This window comes from Thamnophis sirtalis, unplaced genomic scaffold (genome assembly GCF_051295495.1).
Source record: "Thamnophis sirtalis isolate CommonGarterSnake01/CBP01778 unplaced genomic scaffold, rThaSir2_p1.2 scaffold_4, whole genome shotgun sequence".
NCBI lineage: Eukaryota > Metazoa > Chordata > Lepidosauria > Squamata > Natricidae > Thamnophis > Thamnophis sirtalis.
Window position 1 is genome coordinate 89455535 of NW_028261384.1, and position 23468 is coordinate 89479002.

The 23468-nt window shown below is 37.7% G+C and overlaps 1 protein-coding gene across 2 annotated transcripts in view; it reads right to left on the reverse strand.

Annotated features, from left to right (window-relative positions):
* HGSNAT (heparan-alpha-glucosaminide N-acetyltransferase) overlaps positions 1-21100 on the reverse strand; it is a 32156-nt gene extending 11056 nt beyond the window's left edge. For both annotated transcript variants that reach the window (XM_014068138.2, XM_087713349.1), the window contains exons 1-10: positions 20923-21100; positions 18072-18187; positions 17520-17650; positions 16701-16822; positions 12392-12461; positions 11960-12029; positions 8638-8747; positions 6153-6229; positions 5723-5753; positions 1796-1956 (exon numbers count right to left, since the gene is read on the reverse strand). In XM_014068138.2, coding sequence (XP_013923613.2) covers positions 1796-1956; positions 5723-5753; positions 6153-6229; positions 8638-8747; positions 11960-12029; positions 12392-12461; positions 16701-16822; positions 17520-17650; positions 18072-18187; positions 20923-21013 — 979 coding nt within the window. In that variant the 5' untranslated portion in view covers positions 21014-21100. The remainder of the gene's footprint in view (positions 1-1795; positions 1957-5722; positions 5754-6152; positions 6230-8637; positions 8748-11959; positions 12030-12391; positions 12462-16700; positions 16823-17519; positions 17651-18071; positions 18188-20922) is intronic.
* Between the last annotated feature and the right edge of the window lie 2368 nt (positions 21101-23468).

A 23468-nucleotide genomic window follows, 5' to 3' on the forward strand; every position in this document is an offset into this window, starting at 1 on the left:
GCTCTAAAACAAAATTCTTTACAAAAGGATTTTGAACATTTATGAAATTTCTCAACTGAATTCCTTTATCATTCAATCTTTTTTCTATAAATAGGTATGTAATTAGATAAAAAATTCATTCATGTTTGGAAATAAAACAAAATAACAAAGGCTATATAGCATATTAGCTTTTAAAGATCACTGAAATGCACAGCTCCCCAATTTTCGAATTCTACTGTGCCCAGACAAAGACATCCCATTTTTTATTTTGCTATGTTAGAAAAGTGGTGCTACTTTGTGTGTGAATGTAACGGTAACAGAATAAGAGAGTTGTAAAGGACTTCAGAGGTCTTGTAACCCAACTTTCTGCTCAAGTCGGAGACCTTATGCCATTTTAAATGGCTCTCCAAACTCTTCTTAAAAACCTCCAGTGATGGAGGACTCATAACTTATGGTGTTAGCTAATCAAGTGATTACTTGTTCTCATGCCAGGAAATTTCTTCTTAGTTCTACTCTGGATCTCTCTTTGATAAGCTTCCATCTGTTCCTTCTTGTCCTGCCTTCAGGTGTGTTGGAGAATATGTCACTCCCTCGTTTTGTTGGCAGTCATTCAAATATTGAAAGAGTGCTATCAAGTCACACCTAGTCCTATGTAATTATTATTTAGTTTTGACTGTTCAGTCATGTCTGAATCTTGGTGTGGTGACTCAGGGCTGGACATGAAAGCAACATAGCAGGAGTGAAGGCTTAATTCCCTTTTATTGCTCCAACTCCCCCCCCCCCAAAAAAAGTCCCCACAATTCATTGTAAGTAATTATGTAACTTCTGAGGTGAATAATAGAATAAAAAAAGAATGTTTTTTTCGACTCCAATATGATACACTGGATTAAAAACATGAATCAGAACAAAAGAAAAATTGTTAATTCTAATACCTGAATTAAATATAAATTTATCCTCCGAACTATCATGTTGCTTCCGAAGTCATTTTATTCCACTCCCTTTATAATACTTAGATTTATACCCTTTATGTGCATTAAGATGAGATGTTACAATGATTTGGAAACAATATGAAAAGTAATTATCATGTTTTCCCCAAAATAAGACCCGGTATTATTTTCTTTTGGGCCCCAAAATAAGCATGGGATGTTTTACCTGCTTACCTTAGGACCACCACAGCCAGGCCTCCCACACTCCAAGACCTGTTGTGCTGCTGCCTGAGTTCTTCTGCAGCCGCTTCTAGGCAGACACCATGTGGTGTATTGTGCTGGTGCCACCACTTGCAGAACAGTGGTGCAATGCGCCACATGGCATTTGGCCACGAGCAGTAGCACTGGTGCAAAGTGTCATGTGGCATCCAGCCACAAGTGGCTGCTGAAGTCAGGCAGCAGCACAACATGTCTTGGAGTGTGTCAGGGCATGGGAGGCCTGGCTGCACCAGTCTTAAGGTAAGTGAGTGTGGGGCATATGAGTCAGCTCCACTCCCCACCCTCATCCTAGCTTGATTTTTACGCATGCACCTCAACCCATCTCATGCAATTAGACAGTGGGACGGAGTGGGTGGGATCTTAACTAGGACTTATTTTTGGGCTAGGTCTCACATTAGGTCCACCCCTAAAAATCAAGGTAGGGCTTATTTTCAGGATAGGCCTTACTTTCGGGAAAACATGGTACTACTTTGCAAGAACTCATGTAGTTGCAACAGTTTGTACATAGTTCCACCTGTATGAATTTCCATTTTTTCAAAATTCTATTGTGATATACAAAGTGAAGGGCACGATTTTAATCAATATAAAAATATAAATCTCTTAGCACTTACGTGGTCCAAGACAATAATTTGGGTTTACAATTATTAGTCCTATTAAAAATAGGAGGAGACTTCTCCATAAAACTTTGCCCAGCAATTTCCATTTGGAACAACCCCGTCTTAACATGACACTGAAGGACAGTGAAATAGAGGTGCCCATAATAAATACAAACCTAGAAATGAAAAGGAGAAACAGAAAATCAGAAAAAGACATATATTATCTGAGGATGAAATTAACTTCAAGAATTGAAAAACTTTAGAAAAACAAATATGAATCTTCTATTGGCAATGAAAGGGGGACAATTTGAATATTAGAAAAAGAGTTGAACAGTTCCTCTCTTTCCCAATGATCTACAATAAATTCCAGAAAACTACTATATTTTTCTGAGTATAAGACTCACCTTATACTCAAAAAAGAAAATCTGGGTGCATCTTATACATTGAATACAGCATTTTTTTCCTCCTGAAGCTCCACCCCTTCACCAAAATGGCTGTGTATACCCTTATGGAGGCTTTCAGAGAGCTCCTGGGGGCTGAGGAGGGCAGAAAGGTATGAAAAATGTGCCTTTTTTTTGCCCCCCCCCCAAGTCCCCAGCAGCACTCTATAAGCCTTCATAAGGCAATGCATGCACATTTTTTGACAAAAAACAGGGCCATTTTTGCAAAAAAAAATGGGCTTTTGCTCATTTTTGGTCCCCCCACTCACCCAGGAGCACTTTGCAAGTTCCTCCAAGGCTATTCATGACTTTTATTTTAAAAAAAAAAGTGGCCGTTTTCACAAAAACCAGGCTGTTTTGGGGAGGTTTGCAGAGTGCAAAACTTTTTTTTTCCTTTTTGGAAAGCTCTTTAACTGATTGATGAGAGTTACATTGATCAAGTGCTGTGGCAGCAGAAACAAAGTCTTAGGTGCTGCAAATTGTCAGAGATTTTCTTCTCCAGCACATGGATAAATACATCTGGAAACATCTACCTACATATGCGCGAGCGATCGTGGGTGCACCTCGGTTCACCCACGTAACACCTATCCTCCGCGAGCTGCACTGGCTGCCTATTGGTCTCCGGATACGCTTCAAGGCGCTAGTCGTCACTTATAAAGCCCTTCATGGTATTGGACCTGGGTACTTGAGAGACCGCCTGCTGCCAATTACCTCCACCAGACCGATTAGATCCCACAGATTAGGCCTCCTCCGAATTCTTTCCGCCGGCCAGTGTCGACTGGCGACTACCCGGAGGAGAGCCTTCTCTGTGGCTGCTCCAGCCCTCTGGAACGAACTCCCCGTGGAGATTCGAACCCTCACCACCCTCCAGGCCTTCCGCATAGCCCTTAAAACCTGGCTGTTCCGACAGGCCTGGGGCTAAAGAATCGTTGCCCCTATCTCGAATGGTATGATTGTTGCGCTTTTAAATTATGTATTGTTTTGTGTTGTTGTCAAATTGTCTGTATCCCCCTTCCCTTGTTTGAGTTGTGAGCCGCCCTGAGTCCCCTTGGGGAAAAGGGCGGCATGCAAATGAAACAAACAAACAAACAAACAAACAAACCTACTCTCTCTTCTTCCCTCCCTCCCTCCCTCCTGTATTTCTCTCTCTCTCTATCCTTCTACTTACCAACCTACCTACTCTATTTCTCTCTCTATCCCTCTACCTACCTACCTACATTCTCTCTCCCTACCTACCTACCTACCTACCTACTCTCTCTCTATTTCTTTCTCTATCCGTCTACCTACCTACCTACACACATTCTCTCTCCCTATCTACCTACTGTTTTTCTCTATTTCTCTCTCTTCCTTCATCTACCTACCTAATTACTCTCTCTCCCCCCCTACCTTCCTACTGTATTTCTCTCTCTTTCTCTCCCTCTCTATCTCTCTATCTTCCTACTCACTTTTTAAAAAAAATTGCCACTTCAAAACCTTAGTGCGTCTTAAACTCTGGTGTGTCTTATACTCTGAAAAATACGGTATTTCTTAGTTTCAATATTACTAGAAAATGCAAAAGACTTGAGCTCTTCTTTAACATACATATTCTCTGCAGTTCTTTTGTGGGTTCCATAGTAAAAACTATGTGGAACATATTTTTATATAATAAAAAATCAACTATTCCAAAATTCTATTTTTCACTTACCAATTTGGCAAGAGCCTTCCTTGTATCTATTACTTTCCAAATTTTGATCCAAAAGTCCTCCTTTACCCAAACTGTTTAGACATAGCCTACTTCTTCATAATATAGAAAAATGTAGGATAGATAGCATCACCACCAGATAGATTTGCAGTTGGCTGACCAACTGTACTCAGAGTGTAGTCTCCAATGAAACTATATCGATATAGAGGCAAGCATGCAATGGGGCACCTTTAGATTCTGTTTTAGGGCTAATACTTTTCAACATCTTCATAAACTATTTGGAAGAGAGGATAGAAGAGGAACTTCTATTCTCTCATCATTGCAGATGATAGCAAGCTGGAGAGAATAGCCAACATTTTAGAAGGTGGTCTCAAGATCCAGAAAGAACTTGACAGACTTTAATACTGGCCCCTATCCAACAAAATGCAATTCAAGTAAGGGAAAAGTAAGGTTTTACACTTATGCAAGAAAACCCAAATGCTCAGGAATAGAATAGGTGATACCTGGCTTAAGAGCAGTAAACTGGGATCTGGAAAGCCTAGTGAACAACTATTAAATATGAGCCAGCAGTGTGCTGCAGCCTCCAAAAAAAACAGTACAGTCGTAGTCTGAATCAACAAAAGGATATTGTCAAGATCACGTGTAGTACTGCTTTATAATCCCTTGGTAAGACCACACTTGGAATACTGTGTCCAGTTTTGATCACTACAATACAAAAAGGATGTTGAGACTCTAGAAAGAATTGAGAGAAGAGCAACAAAGTTGATTAGAAGACTGAGGCTAAAATATGACAAAAAAGTTGTAGGAATTGGGTATGTCTAACAAAGAAAAGGAGTAAGGTGTGACATAATAGCGGTCTTCCAATATTTGAGGTCCTGTCATAGAGAAGAGTGGGTTGACCTATTCCCCAAAGCACCTGAAGGCAGAATGCAAAGTAACTGATTGAAATCTATCAAAGAAAGATTCAATCTAGAATTAAGGAGAAATTTCTGACAGTAAGAACAATTAATCAATGGAACAGTTTGCCTCCAGAAGTGGTGAGTACTACCACTTCTTGTAGTATAACTCCCTCAGTGAAATACATTATTGTTGCTGGTAAAAATTCTTTAAATTGTAAGATGGAAAAATAGACTGAAATAGACTTCTACTGAAATATCAAATATAGTTGACAGTGAAAGAATGAATACTTAGATTTGCTGAGGAAAACTGCAAAAATAAGAACACAGCGCAAAGGAGAGGGGGACAGAAAATTATGCCAGCTCAAAGAAGCACTTCCTGCATGAACTTCCAAACCTAGTCCTATCTCAGCAATGAAACATCTACATATGATGGAAGAAATTGAGCAGATGGACCATTTAGTAAACTTGAGCCAGCAGAGGGATGGGAAGAGCAACAAAAGACAGGATGATGACACATTTGCAACTGACTGTAGCTGAGATGAGGATTTCATGTATTTCTTTTTTTGAGAAACAGTCAGTGGGTCTCTCTTATGGTGGGAAGTATAGAGCAGCCTTCTGTTAAATGAACTGCATGACAATGTTAAGGTTTTTATGCTTTGGAAAAACAACTTTAGGAATTATATTTAAAAATCCAATTATTTTTAAAAAATAAAGTTTTGGAATTGCATGCACTTATTACCATTTTATTCTAAAACTACAGTTTAAAGAAAGTCACTGGAAACAGTAACCATTTTGGCGATTAAGAATCCAACTAAACTTGTCCTGACCAAACTGACAGACCAAATTAGAGATATTCCCATATGGATTTCTTCTGAATGGACTTATAATTAAATTCAAGCTATTAGTAATCAACATGAATTACCATGGAAAGACGAGGTCTGCTATTGTTAAGCCTATAAAGAGAAACAGACATTGTTAATGTTCATAACAATGAAGAACTACTATTCTTAGATAATTAAATATACTATCTGGTTCTAAAGTATTATTAACTATTAACAAATACACTCTGAACTTTCTAAAAGACATAATACAAGGTCTGCACATTGAAAAGTAGTATTCTGAAGTGAATAAGTTAAAAAAAGAATTTATTTCAAACCACATACAGGTCCCATTCCTCCCTTTTTTCCTCTTTCTCTGCTTGTCCAACTACAAACTATTAATTATCCTTACTGAACATTAGTTGGAACAGCGGAATTTTAAAAACTCTCAAACTCCCAAAGCAGAACAGTAAATGAGGCAATTTCATTTTATATAATTAATGCGGGAGGACAAATGGATTTTGAATATCTTACCATTCCAGCTCTGATGCTTGAAGAACCAATACTTTCCTCCACCATAATTCACAAAGATCATAATTGTAAGTGCCAGGCTATAAAGTCAAACAGATATCATAATCACACACTGAATGCATATATTAACAATTCTGAATACAATTTTTCATTGTTGTAGTGATAAAATATTGTTTCTCAATAAGTCTTAAATTAGTAAATTTGATCAATACTTTTATCTTTCAAATTGTGACAGCACAGAGAATATATTGTCATTTAAATGTTACCAAATAATTTTTTTTAATGGGGTAGGTGGGTCAGATATAGCAACATCAAAAGGGACCAGCAGAAATACTTAAAATATTTCAATGAATACTTTCACAAAATAGCTGCCAGAAGAATATGGCAAATCTCAAAATGCTCATTTTCCCCCCTGAACCATGCTCGCCTAGCCAGTGTGATGGGAACTTTTAAGAGTTCTTGGGCCGGAATGAAAGCTCTATCTAGGACTTGGAATCACATGAGCAGAAAATGCCCATTTCACTACTGGGTTTGCCTATAAATACAAGACATTTGAAGAAATCTGAAGCAAGATTTTTTCAGGTGAGTTCAGCTTGGAGGTGGGGCTTCCAGGATTTTTCACCTGGAAAAAAATGGCCATTAAAAATAGAAAGACAAATATGGACAATATAAATTGCCTGCTACTACATTGTAATGTAGTGTCTAAGGGAACTAGATCTCTTTAGCCTACCAAAGAGAAGATTTGGATATGATAGCCATCTTCCAGTTTTGAAAGGCTGTTACATGAAAGAGGGGCTCAATTTAGTCTCCATAATACCTGACAGCAGGACAAGAAGCAACGGATGGAAGTTCAACAAAGGGAGATCTAGCCTGGAATTAAGGAGAATTTTCCTGACAGTGGAAACAATTAATCAATGGGATAGGTTGTCTCCTGGAGCTGTGGGTCCTTCATCCCTGGAGGTTTTCAAGAAAAGATTGGACAATTTTCTGCTAAAGTATAAGGACAATTCTAAAGTATAAGGGCTAGGGGATTAAACTAGAAAACCTCCAAGATTTCTTCTAGTGGCTAAGGCTGGAAAAAAATGTTCAACAATGTAAGTACACAAAAGAGGCCAATTCTGAAATACTAAATTCCTGTTTTAAATGTAACATACATTTAACAGAAAATAAATTGAAAAGCATTGAGGAAAATAACTTGGCTTAACAAATTTAAATTGTAGGCAAAAATAAGCTGCAAAAACCAGTTTATATTTGTTCTCATCCATCCAGTTCAACAAAATTCCCATTTCATACCAGAAAACTGCAGATTCTAGAGAACGGTCTAGAACAACCTGTGCTGGCAGAGGACACATGCTACAGACCCTGTCAATCAAGGATTGACCAGTTCTGAAGAACCGGGAGCAGAAATTTTGAGTAGTTCAGAGAACCAGTAAATACCACTTGACTGCCCCCCCCCCCCCGTCTATTCTCTGCCTCCTGAGTCCCAGCTGATCTGGAGGAAATGGGGATTTTGCAATAACCTTCCCCTGCCACGCCCACCAAGCCATGCTCACAGAACCAGTAGTAAATGTTTTTGAATCCCAACACTGATGGGCGGCACATAAATTTAAGAAATAAACAACTGTCGCTCAACAGGGATTATCCAGATATGTTAGGATACATTTCCCTGATTGCCACCCAATGCTGATGTTCATGTCAAGGGCATCAGATTGAGAAGGCTCATCAAAAAAATAGAAGTATTCAAAATAAATAGACATATTCTTTCATTTTCTTAAAGAAACCCAGAAGACTAGTTTAGCCCCTTCCAAGTAGGCAACATACAGTACAACCTTTTCTTGTCTCCTCCTCCATATTCTTGTGCATACATTTCAAAATGGTGTGTTGATTGCAATCTGTGTTTTTATTACCCACAGATGCTTTTGATCAACAGGGGTTTTATCAGATCTTACTTCTGCTACAATTTAGATTTTATCAAAAGAAAAAAGGTGCAGCAGCTTCTCAATTAAAAAAAACAGTGCAAAAAAAATGGAAACTATCCTAATCCCTAAAACAAGATTAAATCTGATGAGGGTTCAAGCAGATATGATGTTGCTCACATGTACCAGATCATTAATCCCATCTAGAAGAGCCTTAAATGTGTTGTGTTCTCTAAGCTCAATTGTTTAACAGACAACAACCTGAAATCAGAACCTTCAAAATCAAGGTGATTTCTGTTACCTCAGGGACATATGAAGTGAATCTACACACGAATCCACTTCCTTACCACAGTAAAGAACAGGAAGTGCCAGTTATATCAGTTTTAACAGATTGTACCTGTTCTATTGTTCTGTCATTATTTATAGCATCACTGTAAAAGACAAGTGGGTTCCACTCTTGGTAGCTGCCTTTCACGAAGGTGAATACTACTGCACCTATAAATCTCAGCTGATAATATCCTCAAAGACATTTACAGAAAAATTGTAAGGAATTATCCAGAACTGCAATTTACCCTCTGAAGGTATCCAGGGAACTAAGTCTCTGTAGAGAGGAAGCAGTATTCCATACCCGTATTGGGAATTCACCACCAATGGAATCTGTTCTGCTTGGGGATCCAAGCTCCTGAAAAATGAAGATTCACTATGAAAATTTAGTTATAAAATTAGTAATCCTGATAAGAGTCTTGTCTTTCCATGTTTCCAGCATGTGTGTGTGTGTGTGTATCTGAACACAAACCCAAACTCTGGCTTAAATATGTAGATGACACATTAGTAATTTGACCAAACGGGAAGGAAAAACTGGACAACTTCCTCACACATCTTAACAGCCTACACCCCAAAATACAATTTACTATGGAAATAGAAGGTAACAACCAACTTCCCTTTCTGGACATCCTAATCTACAAAAAACCCAATGGCTCCCTAGGACACACCATCTACTGGAGAAAAAAACACAGACCAATCATTACTTAAACACACAATCCCATCACCACCCTGCACAGATCAACTCCATAGCCAAGACCCTCATCTCCAGAATCAAACACCTAGCTGACAAAGATCACCTGAAAACTGAATTACACACTCTCACAAACGTATTAATTTCCAACGGATTCCAAAGAAATACAATTACCAACCTAATCCAAAAGGAGACACCCGCCCCCAAGAACCGAGACACAGAACAGGACAATGCCATTGCCCTCCTCCCTTACATCAAAGGCACCACAGATAAAATCAGCAAAATTCTCCACAAGCACAATATCAAGACAGCTTTCGGCCCTGACCAAAAAATAGCCAACATCTTAAGAAACCCCAAAGACAAGATCCAGCTAGAAAACCAAGGAGTCTATGAAATACCATGCAAAATCTGCCCAGCCACATACATTGGACAAACTAATAGGACAATAAATGCATGCATTGCAGAACACAAGAACGCAGTCAGAAAAGAAGAAAAAACGTCCTCCCTTTTCCAGCACCTTAAAGCAACAGGACATAAAATTGATTTTGAAGGAATCAAATTAATCTCTAAAACTGAACACTTCAACAAGAGAATAATTATGGAAGCCATCGAAATAGAGAAACACCCCCACAACATGAATAAACGTGAGATATCTCCCGCCTATCAGACATCTGGAAACTAGACCTAGTCAACAAACAAGTCCCATCCATGAAAACCTACACCGGATCAAGAACAACACAGGACGCCACCACCAATCACCCCCACCAGACTCAAACCAAAACCCAGTCCATAGACGAAATGCAACCACCATCCAGAAGCCAAATCATGGCGGCATCACCAACTGCTGCACCCCTCTCTGACTCCCACACAAAGCAAACTGACACACGCCATGAACACATGGCCAGACCACAAACCCGGAGCCAAACCAAAGCCCGGGATGTTACATCACAGCCATCTGCTCAGGACATTACATCACAGAACTCAGGAGGTTACAATGCAAAGGCTCAGGATGTTACAACGCAGCCAACCTCCCAGGATGTTGCAGCACAGGACTCAGGATATTACTACAATAGAGCTCAGGATGTCATCACACAACCCATTACCCAGGCCGTTACAACACAAAAGACTAATGGGCACACAGGATGTTATGAAACAGCCAACTAATCTACATACATCAACTCCATCAACTAATCAAGATGTAACTACACAGCCAACCAACCCGCTTACAGCAACAAAGCCAGCACTCCACACCCACCCACCAATATTTATAGAAGGACGGCAGCTACGATCACGCTTTGCTCACACAAGCACAAAGCCAGAGGTACCAGCCTGAAGAAATATATATATTTCACATACCATGTTCCGTATTGAATTGGATAATTCTAACATTGTTTTCCTTCAATCATTCTTTCAATGAAAGCTGAATCTATACCACAAATGCACAGAAATATGCCCCTATATTCATCTAAAACCTCTGCATGCTATTCAATCTAAACTTTTGTAAGTACTCTTCAAGGTTCCATGTTATGTTCCAAATCTAATTCACATGGAAAGAGAAATGATCTCATTGGAGATGACAGTTTGTATTTGCTGTTTCTCTTATTGGCTCAAGCTTTTTCGTGATGACTTGATGGCAAGATGGAAAGCAATTTAATTATTATAGTCTGCTTTCCTGGAAACCTTTCAGATCTGAAAATTACCTATCCAGTCTAGTTTGTTCAGTACTTTTTCCTTTTGATTCACTTTTATGCTCTTACTCTTGGCAGTACATTACCGTTGCCTAAGAATGCTTAAGGTTCATAATCCTGAAATTATGTCGTAAATAAGTTATAGTATTGTTTTATCTTAATTTTTATCTATTTTGTTTTGCCTTCTTTTATTTTGTTTACTTCTCAAATCTGTACACTTTAATCAGCAGGTAGTGGTTTTGTAGGAGATGACATGCCTGAGCCTGAAGGAGGGGTCAAATGAGTCATCAGTCATAAGTCCCTGTGTGCCCACAAGAGATCCCTGGTGCTTGACAGGTTTTACTGTATTGCTTTTATTGTAGATGTGTCTACTTTTATGTGATGTTTTTGTGTTATAGCTACTTTGCTGGTCATTGACTATAAAAAAAAATACTATGCTATGCTTTCTATGAAAAAATACATAGTTTGATATTGGGGGTTCAGAGCTCAGCTCTTGAAAGACTAGGGGAAAAAGTTAATTGGTTTTATAAGACTCGTCAATGTTCTTTCTTTTTGCTTTAACAATTAGCCATCACAGATATAGATATTTTATTATAGTATTTAGCCATGTCCTCCGCAGCAACTATATGGTGAGAATGGTCCCTATAGTCTTAAAATGTCCAAATGAGCATGTTGACCCCAATAGCTCGGGCTAATTCTGTACATTCACCACTGTACCAATTGGGAATTCATAGACATATTTGGTGCTCTTTTAATTGTATTTCGCCTCATTCTAGAGCAAAACAAAGAATAAGTATAGCATTCTTCTCTAGCATAACTAAACAAAGGTCAGTACTAATATCATATCAGTGATAATAGAGCAATCTATTTAGGCTGAAACAATGATATCCATTTATGCAAGCTTTACTAAACTCAGATTGACTTATTTCTTTTTAAGCAAAAATCATAAAAGAACGAGTGCATGTCGTTCAATGTCTGAAGCATTTATATGAAAAGCAACTCAGCTGCAGTGATGTTAGGTTACCTTCAAATGCTTTGAAGGTTATCTGTGATGGTTTTTACACAATTATTCCATGATCATAAAGCTCTCAGTCTTAATGGTCAACATGCATGACTGAAGTCATCGGAGATAACTTATTTGTAAAGAGAACAATCCAATTATCAGTCAATAATTTATATGATCCCACTTACTGAATTAATAAGTCGATCAGTTTCTCTAGGATCCATCTTTTTGAAGAACCATTTTCTTACTATTTCAGTGCTATAAAACAGAAATTTAGAAAATCAGATTTTAGTCTTGAATAACACAAATGTTCTTCTAAAATCATCATCCTAAAAACATTGTCACAATTAAGCACTTTAAAGCCGTTAAAATAATTTTCTCTCAAAACAAGGCAATTATGGGAGCCAACTGATAAAGTTTTGTGGAGAAAGTCCCCACTGAAGGACCTTTCCTTAATAAACATGAAAAAATACTTCTCCAAAAGCATATATTTTGAGAAGGATTTTTGGGATAAATCTCAATACATTGCCATATTGTTCAATGATTAAATTAAGGTTTAAATGCAAATATGGAAAATAATGAATACATCCAATTAGTCTCATTTTAAAATATTTACTTACTTTATGAAAAACTGTCCAATCATCAGACTAATGAAAATGCCCATGTAGATGAGAAATGCATATAAAATAGCTGCAATAAAAGAACACATAATTACTGTAAATAATAAGGTATGCATTCTACAGCAAATTATTTCATTTTTTTTTTTAAAGGTCCATTTGTGCTTATTAGGCTTATAATTGAAAGTTTATTTCCAAAGTTGAAACCAAACTTTGTAAACGTATAAAAAAGGCATGGTGTTTCCATATTTAATGTAAACCATAAAATGGATTTCTTTTTCACTTTTTGACAAGCATTTTGTGAAATACTAAAACTTCTAAATTATTCAATTCTTTCAAGAAGCATTATGAAAGATCTTCACTGTAATAAACATTTTTATATCAGTTTCCTGGAGAAGGATTAGCTAGGAAAAAAAATAACAATTAGACATTACATGATAGCAAAGTGTAACAACGTATTAAAATATTTAGATTAAACACTAGGTAAGTAAAATGAGGTAGGTTCAAATATAATTTAAAAACTTATGTAACTTCCATACAATACCCTAAAAATAGCCTACATAACTATATTTCTTACTAATGTGCTTTGAGAGGAGCCAGAAATAAATGATTAAAGATATTGCAGCAATACGAATGGAAACAGTTTTATTGAAATCGTGAGCATCAAGAATAACTACGGAGGAGGAGAGTGGGGGAAGCAGCAGCAATACAAGTAATATAAAAAGCAATAAATGCAATTGATATAAGATGTACCTATAAATTAATAACATAGTGTGTGCTCCTGTAACATATCTTTTAAATTTTCTTGAACAAATTTGAGTTCACTTATTTATTAATCTAACCTCATTTCTTGCTGCACAACAGATGGAAAGGAAAATACTAAAGTCAGAAATAAAATCTTCATCAATATTCTTAAGGCTAGAGCTTGCATGAAGGAATACTAAAGACAAACATTATTTAGGAGAAAAACAATGATGATAGGAAAGGCTGAGTTATTTAAGCTTTCTAAAGTTAATTACCTGTACTCTCCTCTATTATGGAATAAGAGAGAAGTCAGTATAAAGATTGAACTGAGAAAGGTGATGAAAACCTTGAGAACATTCATCCAACCTACAATAAGCATGTTTCAAAGACATGGAATATTAAGTCTTTTAGACATGGGAAAGAAATAAAAATCCAGAGATGCTCGGCTAACTACAGATAATCCTCATGTAGCAACTACAATTGGAATTGGCAACTCTGTGATTAAAGGAGGCATCCGCTGATTGAAAAATCATGTAATCACAACAGTTCTTATGATTTTGCTTCAACCTTTTCTTTTGTTTAAGGATCAGAAGATTATGATCCCAAAACAAGTGAACCCAAATGGCTGGAAAGCTTTCTAGAATTTGACTTATAAGGAAGCCAGGTAAAAAAGAGAAATCGTATAGCCCTTTCTCCCATTCTCCTATCCTGGAGTGAATGCTCACACCAGAACTGGGATGATTGGCAAGATGGTTTATATTTACATTAATGTTTTGTATTTACATTATTTGGAGAGGAGATTACAAAAGAGTAAGCAGGTACACAATGAGGAATACACATTGAAAAGAATGTGTTAGCCATGGCTGTTTGCCTTGCGAGTGGCTTAGGTAACAAAAGCCTTTACTATTGGGGGAAGCCCCCCACCCCAATTCTTAGAATAATGAAATATTTTGGGGAATATTAAAAGAAGCAGATTATATTTCCCGAAAGGGAGAAATGGAGACACATGTTATTAAAAACAGAACACAGACTCAGTCTTTCTTAATATCCCCAGCAGATATTTTGTGCTCATTAAGGAAGATTGGGCCAGCCTATTCACAAGACAAGATGAAGCTCCTTTAGTTCTGACTGGCTGATGGGGAATGGAATAATGCAAAGCACAACATGGGAGAACAAACCTGTCAGGACTAGATTCAGCAGTCCATTTGCATTTAAAAGACAAAGGACACTCTTATGAAGACAGCAAAGCCCACATTTTGGACAGAGAGGAATGCTGGTTTGAAAGAAGGGTCAAAGAGGCCATCTATATCAAAATCGAACAGCTCTCTCTCAACAGAGGGGAAGGGATATGACATCATCTATCTCCAGTCTGCAACACAATTCTTTCAACAGTTCCAAGAAGGCGCCACACCCATTTGCACTTCTCAGGTGATCCTGATTACACAGATAACCCTCAAGATGGCCTCAGCGACTCGCTGAAAGAATGCAAATGAACAACTGTCTACAAAGAGTATGAATCCTTCCATTCCCCATCATCTAGTTAGAGCTGAAGACGCTTCTTGGATGAGAAGCGAAACAATTTCAAATAACAACACCCCCCCGCCCCAGTTGCAGAAAATCCAGTTGCCTCTTGAAAAAAAGCACCTTTGGTATAGATCCTATGGCACTAAGGCATAATCTTGAGTGATAATTTGGGAAGAGTTTGAACCTTTTAATTATGATGAGTAGATAGTGTTTGAATTTGTGAGTTCCGCTACCTAAGTTTTATATAAGATTAATATTTTCTTATGGGAGAAGGTGGTGCCATTTAAATGCGAATCTTGTTGGATATCAGGCATCTCCCTTCTTGACCACATCACAAATGACATCATTCTACAATATTTTGGTGTGGCACCAATTATAGAGAAGATAAGAGAAGGCCAGCTCCGCTAGTAAGGACATCTCCTGAGAGCAGCCGTTCTACCGTTGCCAAGACTGCCTACCAACTAGAAGTCAATGGCTAGCAACCTTGCAGGCACCCAAAACAGAGGTGGCAAGACACCATCAGCAAAGATATGCAAGTCATGGGCCTGTGCCCTAGAGACGCAGTTGACGATGCAACATGCCGTTCAATGATCTAAACAAGCAGACCCTGCACTTGCAGGAACACACTAGGAAGAAGGTGACTCCATTTGTCTTCAAAGAGGTAGTTGTCTGCCTCTCTTCAAGAAGCCTATACTGAACGATTTCAACCAATTTTCCTTTTGATTAAAGGTAGCACTAATCTTTTGATCGCTTTTGGTGGGGTGGGATGGGTAGTCCATCTATCTGGCTTTCTTTGATCTCTCGGTGAGTTTGATATCATCAATCATGGCATTCTTCGGGACTGACTCAAGAGGTTGGAAGTAAGAGCCATGGGGTTGCAGTAATTGTCCTTTTTCTGAGGTCTGTAGCAGTTGGTGTTGATTTAGGTAGTCCTCGACATGACAATTGACCTCAAAATTTCTGTTGCTAAATAGACATTTGTTAACTGAGTTTTGCTCCATTTTAAATTTTTGTTGCCACAGTTGTTAAGTGACTCACTACAATTGTTAAGTTAGTACAACAGTTTTTAATTGAATCTGGCTTCCTCTTTGACTTTGCTTGTCAGATGACTCCAAGACACCACAACCATCATAAATATGAGTTAGTTGCCTCTGAAGCATCTGAATTTGGATCATGTAACCATGGGGATGCTGCAGCAGTTTTAAGTATGACAAATGATCAGAAGTCACTTTTGCAGTGTAATTTTGAACTGTTGTAAGTTGAGGATTTTATACATCGAGCTCTGTCATGATTTGTTTTATATAGTACTTTCATTTTTTTCAACAGAAGCAAATGCAACACTCATATAATCACACCATTAGAAGAGTCTTACAATTAGTCTTCTATTCCAACCCCTATTAATCTACTAATTATTCTTAACATTTGAAAACTGTTAATGAATGGATAGCAATAGCAAGAGACTTATATACAGGTTCATATGCTTTACAGCACTCTCTAAGCAGTTTACAGAATCAGCACATTGGCCCTAGCAATCTGGGTCCTCAGATTTACCTCGGAAGGATGGAAGGCTGAGTCAACAGTCAAGATGAAAAACCTGGCATTGGACAGAGTTAGCCTGCAATATTGTGTTCTAACCACTGCACTACCATGGCTCTTAGGATAGATTTACCACTGTTCTAGGCAGACTATTTTACTTCTTAATTCTTATAAAATTCTTCCTAATATTCAGCTAAATTCTTTAATTTCAACCTATTGGTTTTTATTCTATCCCCAATTTTAAAATACGGTAATCAAGTATGGTAAGAAGCAGGCTGAACTGTTCAGAAGTGATTGCAGAGTTACTTGGCAAATTTCTACTCTGCAAGTCTTAGGTTCCTCTTGTCTTATAGGATATAGGGTGAACTGAGATGGGATAGCACACCTGCATAGAAATAGTTAAGCCTAACATGACTGTACAACAACTAGTCAGTTTTCTAAATGAATTAAGGTAAGCATTAAGACAATTAACAAACAATACAAGTTATAAAAGTTTAAAGTAACATACGTAGATAGCTGTTGAGAGGACTTTGACTGATAACTATATCACATGTAATGTACATGGGGTTGTTCTGGAGATGCCTAATCCTTAAGGAATAGTTTCCATATTCTCCAAAATGATAATGAATCCTAGAGACAGCAAAGAGGAAAAAATACTTGTGAAGTTAGTTCAGGTTAGAACAATTCTGACAACATATGAACAGAAGTAGGGCCCTTAAAAATTTAAATGAGCTAAATATAAATAACCCCATTAAACATAATCTTAAATTCATCCAGTTTTCCCGATATGTTAATATTTGATACATTAGGTTATCCAAATTCTTAAGAAAGAGGTCTCACATAAAATGCTGTTACTGCTCACAAAGTCAGGAGTCTCCAACATACCTGACCACTTTACAGGTGCTAAAGAAACAGAGAGCTTTAAGCACTATGAATATACTTGGATGTTTTCTTACTGATATGTAAGCTTATGGAATGCATGCAAATCTCAACAATTCTCGATATGCTAACTTTTCTCATATTATACTTCTCATTTCATTTGCTGCAATTTCTATCTTTGAACTGTTTATCCTACCATTTATTACTTCACAATTTCTAATATAATTTTGTTTTTACACAGATGTTTGGATATAGTGAGCAACTGCAGTTGCCTATTTAATTTTGTTTACATAATGTTAATGTTTTAGTATAAAATTAAATAATATACCTAAATCGACATTTCAATCCCTTTTTGGATAAATTATCTAAATAAATTACTTACAATACATCTGTGATTTCTTTAAGTGATAACCACATAGCAGAAACTATGCATCTTTAAAGGACTAACCTGCACAGTTCTTTTCCTTCTTTCACATTATTGACCATCAGTGTGAGAGCATGCTGAGTATCAATATCTACAAAGTCAGTTTCTTTCGATGTTCTGTTCATCGGGATAGAAATCAGCTCCTGTTGCAAACACTAAAAAATGAGGAAAAAAGAATAAAGACCACAACAAATTGATTTGCCTTGCAGTAGATGAACCAATATTACCTTTAAAATGAAAAACAAATAAAAGGGTTACTGGATCTAGAATAAACAATGTGGTTTGTGCTAAAGGAAATAGTTGCCTGTTGAAACTATACAATTATATTCTAAGATTTTAAAAATGGCTTGATTTTATATATTCAGAGTTCTAGTACCTAAAATAAAATGCACTTAATTGAGCTAGCTGTATATATTTGCTTGTGATTAGACCAGTTTTCTTCCATAACTTTCACTCAGTCCAAACATGAATCAAATCCGAATTGCAGTTTGATTTAGATGAAGCATTTCATCCAACTTGAATCATTTTATGTATTTTGTTTATAGGACTTTCCCCTCCCCTCAAAATTTTCATTACCTCATAACAGTAATCTGAGACCCAATAAATGGACAAGTTGTCAATGGGCAATTCATTATGAATTCGTAATAAAGCTTGATCCATTTTCAAGTTCCACTGACGCCGTCTGGATATATCTAGAATTAAAAATGAAGGTGATTTAATATTTATATAATTAAAAAATCAGAATTTTTGTCCAGCAATTGAGATTTGAGGAATCCTGAAATTGTCTCTTTTTTCTTGTGTACTTTGAGGCCTCAAAAAACATTTCAGAAAGGAAATCAGTAATGTAATGTGGTTGTTATATGTTCTCTTTATACCAAGTAAATTATCAACATAGCAGAATATTGTATTATATAGCAATAACATAAATAACCAATATAATAAAACTGCCTTCAAGAACTGCCTTCTTTGAATTTTTCGTTACTAAATACAGGTAGTCCTTGACTTACAATAGTAGTGACCATTTAAAGTTACAACAGCAGAGAAAAAGTGACTTATTACCATTTTTCACACTTGCGACCACTGTAGCAGTCTCATGGTCACATGATCAAAATTCAGACACTTGGCAAGTGATTCGTATTTATGATATTTGCATTGTTCCAGGGTCTTATGATCACTTTTCAACTTTCTGGCATGCAAGAATTTGGAAAACCAGATTCACTTAACTGTATTATTAATTTAACAAATGCAGTGATTTACTTAACAACTGGGGAAAGAAAGGTCATAAAATGGAACAAAACTCACTAAACAAATATTTTGCTTAACAATAGAAATTTTGAGCTCAACTGAGGTCATAAATTGAGGACTACCTGTACCAAGCCAAAGTGTTGGTTCCATAAGTGAAAAACAGCACCTTATAGAAATATATATAAAGAATAAAAAAAGCCTTGAATTATACTAGAAATCAGTAACAGGTATATATTTATATATATTAATGTGTTTTTGTAGATGGGTTGCCTCTGTCCAAGCTGCAGTTTCCCAGTCTATCACTGCTTCATATCCTCTCCTTAAAATACTTTTCTATGCATGGAATTAATTTTATTTTAAGATTAAGAAATAACAAATGTTTTTTAATTTTTAAAAATAAAAAATTAAGGGATAAACCCTGATTACTTAAGATTTTGGGGGGAGAAAAACAAATGTTTCCTTGTTAAATTGAAGGTTCACACACAAAAACATTATTTTCTCATTTGTAATTTAGATTTATATATCAGGAAGTTGATAGCTGAGTGAAAGCAGAAGTAGAAAATGAAATAAGCAAGCAAATAGTTGATAGGAACGACCCATCTGATTTTCATTAGATAATATTCACAACGAAAAATGGATGTCTGGATTTTTTTTTTTACTTTAGAATAGAATAACAGAGTTGGAAGGGACTTTGGAGGTCTTCTAGTTCAACCCCCTACTTAGGCAGGCAACCCTATACCGCCGTTTCAGACAAAAGGTTGTCCAACCTCTAATTAAAAACCAGTGTTGAAGCATTCACAGTTTCTGGAGGTAAGTTGTCCCATTGATTAATTGTTCTGTCAAACAAATTGCTTGACAGTTATACGTTGCTTTTGTCCTTGATTAGTTTCCATCCATTGCTTCTTGTCCTGCCCTCAGATGCTTTAGAGAATAGGTTGAGACCTTCTTTGTGAAAACCCGAGATATCAGAACACTGCTATCATGTCACCCCTACTTCTTCTTTTCATCAGACTAGACATATCCAATTTTAAGAGCTCTATTTTATGTTTTACCCTCCAGTTCCCTAATAATTTTTGTTGCTCTTCTCTGCACTTTCTAGAGTCTCAATATTTTTTTACACTGTGGATGCAGTATTCCAAGTGTAGCCTTTCAAAGGCAATATAAAGTGATATTAACACTTCATGTGATCTTAATTCTATCCCTGTTAATGCAGCCTAAATTGTGTTGGCTTTTTTGGCAGCTGCTACACACTGCTGGCTCATATGTAAATGATAGGATAGGATAACACCCTGTCCGACACCCTGCCTAGGCAGGAAATCCTATACCACTTCAGACAAATGGTTATCCAACATCTTAAAAACTTCCAGTGTTGGAGCATTCACAGCTTCTGGAGGTAAGTTGTTCCACTGATTAATTGTTCTATCAGGAAACTGTCCACTAGGACTCCAAGAATCCTCTGTTACTACTATTGAGCAAGGTACCACCTATACTCAAGCTGTGCATTTGGTTTTTCTTGCCTTTTCATCATTGAATTTCATTTTGTTAGATAGTGCCCCATGTTCAAGCCGGTCAAAATTCTTCTGTATCTTAAACCTATCTTCTGGAGTGTTGGCTATTCCTGCCAGCTTGGTATTGTCTGCAAATTTGATGAGTTCCCCATCTATCCCATCCTCCAAATCATTGATGAAGATGTTGAAGAGTACTGGGCCTAAAACAGAGCCTTGGGATACCCCGCTGCATACTTCCCTCCTAGCAGATGCAGTTCCATTGAGGACTACATATTGTGTGTGGTTGGCCAGTCAGTTCCGAATCCATCCGATGGTGATGCTGTCTTATCCACATTGGATTTAAGTGCATGTTTAGCTTTTGATTGTTGTTTTTAAGCATCTCCTAATGTCTCCAGAAAGCGAAATAATAAATTGCAAGCAATGGTGCCCTTGAAGCAAAAAATGATGAATCCATTCATTAAAAGCCGGGCCTCCCGTCCCTCCTCCCCAACTGTCGTTTGATTCCCATTTGCTGAGGAGCTCTTCTCGAAGGGATCTGGAGTCGAGCATCTTTTCATCGGGCAAAACAAAAGCAAAGGAATTCTGCGCCTTCAAAAGCTCCTGGTAGAAGTGCGAAGGAGGCAGCCCTTGCAGGGTATAAGAGAAGATACTGTGGTGGGGAAGAAAAGGCTTACCGTGGGGCTGAGCTAAGCCCGACACAAGGAGGGCGATAAGCGCCCCTCCGAGATAGGCGGCCGAGCGACCCCGACAATCCGATGCCACCATACTGGCTGCCTCTCTTCCTTCTTTGCTCGAAAACGGACGAGAGAACAGCTCGTAGAAGAGGAGGAGGAGGAGCAGGAGACAGCTTCCTGCCCTTTCTTTCTCCCCCGCCCCGCGCGCGCTCCGCGATATTTGGGGATAAAGCACGACTGGAGCTGCCATTGGGTAATCGCCATGTCTTAGATTTAGGTGGTCTTGAGCACTGAAGAGAGCGCAAAGGGCTCCGAAAACGGGGTTCCAGTGACCAGGCTTAATTTAATCATGTTTTTTTCATTCACTTGATTTTGGGTTTATTTTGTCGTTTCTTGGTCAGTTTTAAATACTTCTACTCCTTCTGTCTGTTTTAAATCACTGCTATCATTTCTGATTTCTGAGCAGTTTTTCTAAGTTGCGAGGACCCACTTCAGGCTGGGTGAGGAATTCTGGGAGTTGAAGTCTTTGCATAGCAAAGTTGTCAAGGTTAAGAAACGCTGCTCTAGAATAGGGGAATTCTGGTAGTTGAAGTCCTCCAGGCTTAAAGTTGACACGGTTGGAGACTCCTGCTCTAGAAAGAATACAGGTAGTCATCAAGTTACCATCACAATTGAACCCAAAATTTCCGTTAAGCTTGTTTTGCCCCATGTTACGACTTTTGCCACAGTAGTTAAATGAATCAGTAGTTATTATATCTTAACTTAGTTATTGTGAAGTGAATCTGGTTTCCTCATTGACTTTGCTTGTTAGAAGGGCTCCAAAGGGGACCACATGACCTCGGTCACAACAATGGTCATAAATATCAACCAATTGCCAAGCATCTGAATTTTGATCAGGGTTGTAATTCTGAAAAATCAGCCATAAGTCATCATTTTCAGTGCTGTCCTAACTTTGAATGGTCACTAAATGAACTGCTGTGAGGACTTACGTTTGTAGTAAAATTTCAATTTGGTGCTTACAAAATAAACTCCCAATCTATAGTATTGTTAACGATTTAGCAAATTTATTTAGTATATTACACTTTTGCTGTGGCGACATCCCACAACATGTAGGTAAACCAAATATGTCTTTTGCTATACTGATATAGCAATTGATGACTGTACTTTCATTGGAATGATACAAATAATAATGCTTACATGTAGAGTTCCTATAATTACAGCATAGTTTTTGCTCCTAAATCAGTTTAAACCATAGTGCTTTCCATTCCATATTTTAGATTGAGATAAGAACCTCATATACATGAAATTATGACCAAATTATTAAATGTCTTGATAGCTAAAGTGTGCCCAGTATATATGTACTGTTTGGCAAATAGGAAAACAATAGCATAATATTATTTCAACTCATTTTATTAGCAAGCATGTGCAAAAGGTATGTCAATGATTACACACACGCGTGCGTGTGCATGCACACACACAAATGTTGGAATTCTGGGATGACTTAAAAGATAAGGTCAAAGGAACTTCCTGCAGATCTCAGAAATAGGATTATTGCAAGGCACAAATCTGGGGAAGGCTCCAATAAAATTCCTGCTACACTGAAGATTCCTAAGAGCCCAGTGACCTCCATACTTCTCAAATGGAAGAAGTTTGGCACAACCAGGACTCTTCTAAGAGCTGGTCACCTGGTCAAATGAGGGGGAGATGGGCCTTAGTAAGAGGTGACCAAAAACCCAATGCTCCCTCTGACTTGAGTTTCAGAGATTCTGTGTGGAAATGGGACAGAGTTCCAGAAGGACAACCATCACTGCAGCCCTCCACCAATCTGGGCTTTATGGCAGAGGGACTGGAGGGAAGCTTCTCAGTGCCACATGAAAGTCCATTTGGAGTTTGCAAAAAAGCACCTAAAAGATTTTCAGATTGTGAGAAACAAAATTCTTTGGTCTGATGAAGCCAAGAGGGAACTGTTTGGCCTAAATTTTAAATGATATATCTGGAAAAAACCAGGTATCGCTCATCACCTGTCCAATATCATCCCAACAGTGAAGCATGGTTTGGAGGTGGGAGACTGGTCAGAGTTGAAGGAAAGCTAAATAGAGGAAAGTACAGGGATATCCTCAATGAAAACCTTTTCCACAATGCTCAGGACCTCAGACTGGGCCAAAGGTTCACTTTACAACATGACAACGTTCCTAAACACACAGCCAAGACAACATAGGAGTGGCTTAGGGATAACTCTGAATGTTCTAGAGTGATCAAGTCAGAGGTTTGACTTGAACCCTATTGACCATTTCTGGAGGGACCTGAAAATGGCTGTCCACCAATGGTTGCCATTGAGTTTGAGGATCCCCCAATCCAGGCGTGGCTAATACTCCAAAAGACTCCAGGCTGTAATTGCTGCCAAAGGTGCTTCAACAAAGTACTGATTGAAAGGTCTGAATACTTATGCCAATGTGATATTTCAGTTTTTTTCTTTTTTAATAAATTTTCAGACAGTTCTAAAATTTTGTTTTCACTTGTCGTTATGGGATACTGAGTGTAGGTTA